Here is a 10000-nt window from a genome sequence, read left to right as displayed (position 1 = left end):
ACGAGCTGACTGATGCTTTCACAAACTCGCTCATTTAAACACACACGTCTCCAGCAGCTCGTATTATGATAAATAATTTTATATAACTCCAGTTTAGTATTTTAATTAATTAAATTCCACGTCACCACCTGTTATAATTCATTCATTTAATTATATAATGTGTTTGTTTTGTGTTTTCTCTTAATGTGTTAAAACCATAGACTGTATAAAACAAAACAAAACAAAAACAAGCAAGACTCAACAACACGCCATTTATACTTTTATTTTGTTTTAATATTCTACTCCTTTAACTAGATGATCTTGTTTGTACAGTACATACTTATTTTGTATATTTTGTCTGCTCTACATAAGTTATTTATTCGGTGGTTAAAATAATTAAGATATTTAAAAAATGTTTAGTATTTTGCATTTTTTAAGTATTACTATGTAAATCAGCTGTTTTCTGTGTGAATCTGTGTTAAAGTGTCATTTATTTCTGTGATGCTCCGCTGTATTTCCAGCATCATTCCTCCATTCTTCAGTGTCACATGATCTTCAGAAATCAGAATAATATGATGAAAACATATTTTTTATTTTTGGAAACTGATGCATTTTATTTTTCAGTATTCACAGATGAACAGAAAGTTCAAAAGAGCAGTGTTTATTTGAAATATAACATTATAAATGTCTTTACTCTCACTTTTCATAAGTTTAACGCAAGCCTTGGCATTTATTTTTTCTGTTTAAAAATAAGTACTGTATTTTTTGATGTATAACTGATTTATATGATGACTCGTGTCTCTGCTGGTGTGTTGTCAGGATGTGAGTGTGTGTTTCCGTCCGCCGCTGAAGGACACAGACGCTCTTCTCCTCACACACAGAGTCCTGCAGGAGTTTCCCATCAGAGTCCAGCCACAGTTCAGACCCTGGTTCCCATCTGCGTCTGACGCTCTCAAACCCCTCAAACCTGCTCCTCTGATCTCCTCCGAGGATCTACAGAGCGTCTCTCTGCATCTGGAGGAACCGGCGGACGCTTCAGACCAGCGGAGACCAGCTGAGAGACCCAAGCGCTCGTGGTGTGCCATCGCAGACAGACGCGCGCCGCAGAAGATCACACGCTCCTTCTCACGCCTCTTCCAGAAGACCGTGGAGAAACACGCACTGCATCTCCGTCAGAGGGTCAAGTGGGTGGTGTGTGAGCGTAACTGTGGCCCTCGTGGCATGGAGGAGCTCTGGCTGGATCTGAACCGAGCCATCAGACGCTCACGACTGCCCACGTGCAACGCTAACTACCAGAGAGCGCTAGCTCAGATCTGGCTCTACTGCGACGTCTTCTACTCCGAGTACATCGGGAATCTCTTGAAGCAGGAGTTCCAGCTCTCAGGACAGATCACCTTAACATGCCATAGACTCGGAGACATCGTTAAGTTATAGCTGTGGAATGATTTGTATTTATTATTAGGTGTTTATGAACTTGTTTTTATGTGTCATGCATTTTACATGTGTATTAAAGGAGCAGCGGGTTTCACATCCGTCTCTTGTCATGCTTGATCATTTAAGTGCTTTAAGTTAGTGTTCAATAGATGTTTAAATAGGTAAGTGATCACTAGTGCTAGTGGCAACATTTCTTATTTTTATTTTAACTATGTACTAAAAAATATATACTATGTACTATAGAAATATATATATAAAAAACTAATAAAATTGGCAAAATCATTAAAAAAAAGAAAATCTAAAAAGAAAAAACCTATTCAAAATGTTAACAAAAAACGATAATAGTTTCTCGTTGATAATAAAAAAGTTACTGTAACTTTACTAAATGCAACCTTTTCACCTGATTCAAAGCAGAACTTTTAGTTTCTTCAGTGATCAGAATTATACAATTCAATAATGTGATTTGTGTACTTCATAGAAAGAATCTATGAAGGAATCATCTGAGAATTGATTCCTTTGAATCTTTTTCATGATGGTCAAAACCATCATGATTGATAGATTGATTAATTCTCATGTTACTGTAGGTGTGATTGGGAGTGAAACTCTGGTGAGTGTGAGACTCTTTCTTATGAAACACTTTTTGACGCATTCATTATTTTCAGCAGCTTTAAAGTGCATTTCTGTTATCACCTGCCTCCTGGTGTTTGTCACAAGTGTTGCAACTTGTGTGACGTAGATTCTTATCTTCTTCATCAACAGTTCCTCAGAAAGAGAGAGTGTTTACCAAATCTTGACACTTTCTCCAGGAATCAATTCTTTCGTGTTGCTCGAAACAAACACTTTTGTGTTCGAGTTTATATCTCATAATTCAGAATTTCAGACAACAAAAGGAGAACGGTTTTATTTCAAACTCCTGTTTTTGTGAACTGGTCTTATCCACACCCTGATTATAGATGTATGCTGATGATTTGAGTTGTCTTGTATACAGCCAGAAGAGAAATGGAAGGAAGCTGCCAAAGGAAGTGTTTTTCTGCCATATCACCCTGATGTTATCGCTCTTCTAAAAAACCTGAACTTTGCATTGAGAAACCACGAGAAAACCACTGAGGCTCCAACAGCATGTGCTCTACTCCGACTGTGAGTGACTTTACTCTGGTTATGATATATATATATTTCAATTGTGCGTACAGTGTGTATTGATCTATATCAGTGTGTGTGGATTTATCAGAGCTACAGATCTACAGAATTCATATCCATGAGCTCCTAGATGTCTTTGGCTGCTGAGGTTGTTTCAGGCTTTTTTCTTCTAAAATCACTTCACCTTGTTCTTTAAGATGAGAAGATGAACTGCAGGAGATCTGTGTGCATCTTTATCTGTGTCTTCTGCTTCTGCTGTAAGTAAACTTCAGCACGACACTGGAAAATATTTTCAGATAAAGACAGATCATTGAATTCAGTGACTTAGATGTTCCCTGCCACAGGATAAAAAAAATCTGTATCTTACAATTCATACAGTACTGTGTTTCATGCAATTCTGACTCTTTCACAGTTTCACAATTCTGACTTTAATTCTTACAATTCTATGTTTGTATGTCAATTCTGAGTTGAAATCTTTAATTATGAGTTTATATCTCAATTATTAGTTTATATCTTCAATTACGAGTGTATATCTCAATTCTGAGTTTATATCTGTAATTCTGAGTTTATATCTCAATTCTGAGTTTATATCTCTAATTCTGAGTTTATATCTCTAATTCTGAGATTGTATCTCAATTCTGAGTTTATATCTCTAATTCTGAGTTTATATCTCAATTCTGAATTTATATCTCTAATTCTGAGTTTATATCTCAATTCTGAGTTTATATCTCTATTTCTGAGTTTGTATCTCAATTCTGAATTTATATCTCTAATTCTGAGTTTATATCTCAATTATGAGTTTATATCTCACAGTTCTGAGTTTAGATCTCAATTCTGAGTTTATATCTCTAATTCTGAGTTTATATCTCACAATTCTGAGTTTATATCTCTAATTATGAGTTTATATCTCTAATTATGAGTTTATATCACAATTCTGAGTTTATATCTCACAATTCTGAGTTTATATCTCAATTATGAGTTTATATATCAATTCTGAGTTTATATCTTTAATTATGAGTTTATATCTTTAATTATGAGTTTATATCTCTAATTCTGAGTTTATATCTCACAGTTCTGAGTTTATATCTCAATTCTGAGTTTATATCTTTAATTATGAGTTTATATCTTTAATTATGAGTTTATATCTCACAATTCTGAGTTTATATCTCACAATTCTGAGTTTATATCTCTAATTATGAGTTTATATCTCTAATTATGAGTTTATATCACAATTCTGAGTTTATATCTCACAATTCTGAGTTTATATCTCAATTATGAGTTTATATATCAATTCTGAGTTTATATCTTTAATTATGAGTTTATATCTCTAATTCTGAGTTTATATCTCAATTCTGAGTTTATATCTCACAGTTCTGAGTTTATATCTCAATTCTGAGTTTATATCTCTATTTCTGAGTTTGTATCTCAATTCTGAGTTTATATCTCAATTCTGAGTTTATATCTCTAATTCTGAGTTTATATCTCACAATTCTGAGTTTATATCTCTAATTCTGAGTTTATATCTCAATTCTGAGTTTATATCTCTAATTCTGAGTTTATATCTCACAATTCTGAGTTTATATCTCTAATTCTGAGTTTATATCTCAATTCTGAGTTTATATCTCACAGTTCTGAGTTTATATCTCAATTATGAGTTTATATATCAATTATGAGTTTATATCTCAATTCTGAGTTTATATCTCACAATTCTGAGTTTATATCTCAATTCTGAGTTTATATCTCACAGTTCTGAGTTTATATCTCAATTATGAGTTTATATATCAATTATGAGTTTATATCTCTAATTCTGAGTTTATATCTCACAATTCTGAGTTTATATCTCTAATTCTGAGTTTATATCTCACAATTCTGAGTTTATATCTCACAATTCTGAGTTTATATCTCAATTCTGAGTTTATATCTTTAATTATGAGTTTATATCTCTAATTATGAGTTTATATCACAATTATGAGTTTATATATCAATTCTGAGTTTATATCTCAATTATGAGTTTATATATCAATTCTGAGTTTATATCTTTAATTATGAGTTTATATCTCTAATTATGAGTTTATATCACAATTCTGAGTTTATATCTTTAATTATGAATTTATATCTCTAATTATGAGTTTATATCACAATTATGAGTTTATATATCAATTCTGAGTTTATATCTCAATTATGAGTTTATATATCAATTCTGAGTTTATATCTTTAATTATGAATTTATATCTCTAATTATGAGTTTATATCACAATTCTGAGTTTATATCTTTAATTATGAGTTTATATCTCTAATTCTGAGTTTATATCTCTAATTCTGAGTTTATATCACAATTCTGAGTTTATATATCAATTCTGAGTTTATATCTTTAATTATGAGTTTATCTCAATTATGACTTTTTCCTTTGAATTATGAGTTTATAAATAACGATATTTGTTCTCTGAATTACCTGTTTATGTCTTGCAAAACACTCAGAATTCCGAGAAACAAAGTTCAAATATCGAAACAGAAAGTTCACAGTGACCTATTTTTATTTATTTTTTTCCTGCGGCGAAAACAAACTCCCCAATAAATTAATATATCATTCTTTCTAGTTAAATTCAGTCTTACTTGCTGTTTCTAAGTAAGAAATGGTGAAATTTTCCAGCTGGGAGTTTTTGTACACCAACTTTTATTTGGGCTACATTTATATATCTTGATACTGTAAATGTTTCTGAGCTTTGAATGTACTGATTGTGTTTGATTTACAGCTGCTTTGGGAGACGCAAAGCACACTTTCAGCATTCAAGGTAAAGTTCTGACACACACGAGTGTGGTTATAAATGAAGAGTGTGAGTTAATGAGTTAATGAGATCGTTTTCCAGAGCTGACGGTGAGTCCGAAAGATCTGAAGGGTTGTGGGGAGAAAAATAAGCTTTGTGTGAAGCTAGATGACGATTGTCTCTCCATATCATCAGACGGAGCTCCTCAAGTCCCCAGAACACCTGGTACAAGCCTGAAACCATTCAGACTGGCTTTGACGGCATATTTACTGTTGATTTAGTTTGCATTTTTGTTTTTGTCCTCAAGAGAACTTCCTGAACACATCATGCCACTATCTGATCCAAGAGGAGTCGTTGACCTGCAGATGGATTCAGACAAACCACATCAGATCACAAACCACCAACAGCTTCATTCTAAGCCAGTAAACATGTCTGATAATTGACCAGCTCATAATAATTAATAAACGACTCTATGAATCGAGCTGTTAATGTGTTTTTGTTTTGTTTTATCGTAGAGCTAAGTATTTCTGCTACCCTACAACTATTTTAAATATATATTCAACTTTCAATTTAACCATCAAAACAAAGAATGTCATCAGCCTGAAAGAGCAGTTCTCTGATGTCATTCTGGTCCGCATTCAGGATATAAGTAAGACGACAGTTATGATTTTCACACTGATTTGATTTTAGCATAGAATGATGGTGATAAATGGGACAGACTCACTAATGATTGTGTGAATGTCATAGTCAAGGCTCCTCGGCCGCTGATCACGTTTGTTAACGTCACTGATTCGTCAATCAACATCACATGGACCACAGGGAAAGAACCAGTCACTAAATGCAAAATCCGTTACAAATGTATCAACACAGAGTCATGGACCGAGGTAAGAAATGACAAAACATGCTTGAATTTATTTTATTTTAATTTTTTGTTTGTTTTTGTTTATTATAATTTGTTAATATTTGAATTATTTATTTATTTTAATTAATTAATTTATTTATTTTTGCGCAGAAATATCTACTTGTTAGAACTCATAGATAGTTAAACGTACAGTATGGGATTTTTGGCCACCAGGGGTCACGCAATCAAAATAATAACATAAGACGATGATGTCGGGAAAGAACGTAGGCTCATGGGAGTTCCCTATCATTCCTCACTCATTCTTACTTAGTATTTTCACAATCACGTCTTTTCGAACGGAGCGATATATGAATTATGAGACCTATATCAAATCAATATTCCATCTAGCTAGTAGTAATATATGTTAAAAAACACGGTCGCCTTTCGTTAATAATTATAATTACGCTTATACTATGATATCGAACAAGACAGTGAACTGCATTTGCAGCTACTTTATCTAGCTATATATAGAACAAATGTAGATTTACATTATACTATACATGAGAGCTAGTCCGTCTGCGTTTTACACAAGACATCATCGTCTCACAAAATATACGGATAGATACAGTTAGCTGAATGGATGCAAGCGAGTTCGGCATCTCTCTGTAGTTTCAGCTTGTCACGAAACTCTATCTTGGAAATACAACTCCAATATTTACCCGTGTCTTGTTTCTTATCTTGTCCCAAAACCTTCTCAGGTCATTTATTTCACCCGTACGTTTGCGCTTCACAGAACGTGCAGGCAAAGCATAATCATGATCCATAACTAAGTTATTGATTGAGGTATAAATACGAATATAAACAATATAAATATTAAATATAAGAGTCTCGATCAAGGCTAGCTACTACTTTTTCTTCTTCGTCTCGTCTTTGCTTTTGTTCACCTTTGTATTTTCCGGTTCCGCAGGAAGTTAGATAAACTAGAGGGGTCAAAGTTTATATGAAGCCATAGACGGGCGACAAAATGGAAATAAAGAAACGTGCCGTGTCTTCTAATTAAACTATAATTTTCTCCGGATTTGAACGTTCGTGGAAACTGTCGGGATAATGTAAATACACAACTAAAAATATATATAACATAGATATCGTGATATCTGCTATTTTTAAAGCAGAAAAATTACATATTGTGCCTTTAAGATAAAATAACTTCTTATTTTGAAATTTATATATATATTTATTTGCTTATTTTAATTGTCACAGTTGTTATAGATGATTGTCAGACATTCATAGATGATTAAATTAAATGACATTTCAATTAATTAAATGATAGTTAGTATCATTATTATAAACCTAGACCAGTTTTATCCAATTAATTATCAGAATTCTAAAGTATGCCACGATCTAAATGAATAATGATGCTTAGAAAGATGTGTTCTTGTATCTCAGACTGCAGATTTGCCGTCCTCAGTCGAGTCTTGGTTCGTGATCGAGGGTTTACAGGCCTTCAGTGAATATCGTCTGAGAGTCTCCTGCTCTCACAGATTGGGACGATGGAGCGACTGGAGCGACGAGACTCGAGTGAAGACGTCAGAGAGCCGTGAGTGACGACTACAGGACTTTAATTTGGTTTTGACACAGTTTTGGCTGCTGCTGTATTTCTAGTGTCAAGTCGTCTTTCATGTGTGTTTGCAGTGCCGTCTGCTGCTCCCTCTCTCAGTTATTATGTGGATTCAGATGAAAACTCCAGGATTCGGCAGCTGGTGCTTCTCTGGAAGGTAGGTTAGCACATGTGTGTGTGTGTGTGTGTGTGTGTGTGTGTGTGTGTGAGTGTGTGTCGTCTCTCCTATGCTGCAGATCTTCATTGGTGTGTGTTTCTGAAGGCTCTGGATGTCAAAGATGCTCGAGGGCTCATTCGAGGATATGAAGTGTCCTACAAGCCCATCAGACAACCCTCTCTGAAGAAAACCATCAACACCACTCATCTCAAGGTTTTTTTTTTTTCTTTTCTTTTTTTTTGATTAAGTGATGAAATGTCTACCTGTTATAATTAGGTTAGAAATATCAGAAATGGCTCAAATATATTTTCATTGTGCGGTTATTTTTATTTAATTTAATTTAATTTAATTTTTTTATTTATTTTATTATTTACTTCTGATTATGTAAAGAAATGTCTGCCTGTTAGAATTCATAAATTTAGAAATATATACAAAATATAATCAATTATAAGGTTAGAAATGTCAGAAATTGGTTAAATACATTTTCATTGTGTGGATGTTTTTATTTAGTTTAATTATTTTAATTTAATTATTTTATTTTGTATTATTTACTTTAGATTAAAGGAAAACATATCTACCTGTTAGAATTCATACATAATATTCATACTCATGTATGATTTCATATATAAATAATAATAAAAGTAATGATTCAGAAATATATACAAAATATAATAATTTGATATGGTTAGAAATGTAAAAAAAATTGTTAAATACTTATAATTATATGCTAATATTTTTGATCATATCAAGATGCATTTTCAAGTGAGTCATTCCGATTAATCATCATCATCGTTTGAGTTTCTGACTGTGAGACAAGAGAAATGTGCAGTGTTTTTTTGTGTCTGTAGGTGATTGTTCCTGTAAGGTCAGAGGAGTATGAGGTCTCTGTTTGTGCCTTTAACAGCGTGGGATGCTCAGCGCACCGCAGGATCACACTCGACGCATCTCGTAGTCACGGTACTCACGGTACTCACGGTACTCACGGTACTCACTGTACTCAGGGTACTCACGGTACTCACTGTACTCACTCTACTCACTGTACTCACGGTACTCACTGTACTCAGGGTACTCACGGTCCTCAATGTACTCACTCTACTCACGGTACACACTATACTCACGGTACTCACTCTACTCACGGTACTCTCGGTACTCACGGTTCTCACGGTACTCACTGTACGCACGGTACTCACAGTACTCACTGTATTCACGGTACTCACTGTACTCACGGTACTCACGGTACTCTCGGTTCTCACGGTACTCACTGTACTCACGGTACTCATTGTACTCACTCTACTCACGGTACTCACAGTACTCACTATACTCACGGTACTCACGGTACTCATGGTACTCACGGTTCTCACAGTACTCACTGTACTCACGGTACTCACTATACTCACGGTACTCACGTTACTCATGGTACTCACTGTACTCATGGTACTCACGGTACTCGCAGTACTCACTGTACTCACGGTATTCACTGTACTCATGGTACTCTCGGTTCTCACTGTACTCATGGTACTCAATGTACTCACGGCACTCACAGTACTCACTATACTCACGGTACTCACTATACTCACTGTACTCACTATACGCACGGTACTCACGGTACTCACTATACTCACGGTACTCACTGTACTCACGGTACTCACGGTACTCACGGTACTCACTATACTCACGGTACTCACGGTTCTCACGGTACTCACGGTACTCATTACTCATGAAGAGTCACTTCTCAGTAGAATAGAATTGAGAGATTAATAGTTAACGTTTTGATGCATTGTTTTGATTATGCAATGTAAGAAAAATGTCCTTGATTTTAACGGTTAAAAACTGTGAAAATGGTACAGTACAAATCTGTTAAATGGTTAACGGTAAAATTTACAGGAAAAATAAACACAAACTGACATTCACAGAATTCTCTTCGTTGCATTGCAAGATGTTTTTTCTTTAACGAGACTCTCTTCTTAGTTTTTTTCTTATCTGTTATGTTTATTAGGGTTGTATATTACATATAATTTTGTTAAATTAATTTTTATTGTATATTTCATTTTAACGATCACCATGATGGT

General features: G+C 34.1%; 2 protein-coding genes across 4 annotated transcripts in view; both read left to right on the top strand.

Moving 5' to 3' along the window:
- zgc:101664 (uncharacterized protein LOC450064 homolog) overlaps positions 1 to 1507 on the top strand; it is a 1692-nt gene extending 185 nt beyond the window's left edge. The window contains exon 2 of the mRNA XM_052605071.1: positions 799 to 1507. Coding sequence (XP_052461031.1) covers positions 799 to 1413 — 615 coding nt within the window. The 3' untranslated portion in view covers positions 1414 to 1507. The remainder of the gene's footprint in view (positions 1 to 798) is intronic.
- Positions 1508 to 2171: 664 nt separating this feature from the next.
- LOC128019064 (interleukin-6 receptor subunit beta) overlaps positions 2172 to 10000 on the top strand; it is a 13846-nt gene continuing 6017 nt past the window's right edge. The window contains exons 1-11 of one of the 3 annotated variants that reach the window (XM_052605023.1): positions 2172 to 2550; positions 2748 to 2807; positions 5304 to 5342; positions 5418 to 5540; positions 5623 to 5737; positions 5831 to 5964; positions 6063 to 6199; positions 7603 to 7753; positions 7849 to 7931; positions 8037 to 8144; positions 8780 to 8897. In XM_052605023.1, coding sequence (XP_052460983.1) covers positions 2756 to 2807; positions 5304 to 5342; positions 5418 to 5540; positions 5623 to 5737; positions 5831 to 5964; positions 6063 to 6199; positions 7603 to 7753; positions 7849 to 7931; positions 8037 to 8144; positions 8780 to 8897 — 1060 coding nt within the window. In that variant the 5' untranslated portion in view covers positions 2172 to 2550; positions 2748 to 2755. Of the gene's footprint in view, positions 2551 to 2641; positions 2808 to 5303; positions 5343 to 5417; positions 5541 to 5622; positions 5738 to 5830; positions 5965 to 6062; positions 6200 to 7602; positions 7754 to 7848; positions 7932 to 8036; positions 8145 to 8779; positions 8898 to 10000 lie in introns of all 3 variants that reach the window. The other 2 variants (XM_052605022.1, XM_052605024.1) reach the window with 2 other exon arrangements.

This window comes from Carassius gibelio, chromosome A8 (genome assembly GCF_023724105.1).
Source record: "Carassius gibelio isolate Cgi1373 ecotype wild population from Czech Republic chromosome A8, carGib1.2-hapl.c, whole genome shotgun sequence".
In the NCBI taxonomy this organism is placed as follows: Eukaryota; Metazoa; Chordata; class Actinopteri; order Cypriniformes; family Cyprinidae; genus Carassius; species Carassius gibelio.
This window is presented reverse-complemented; position numbering and strand designations above follow the sequence as displayed.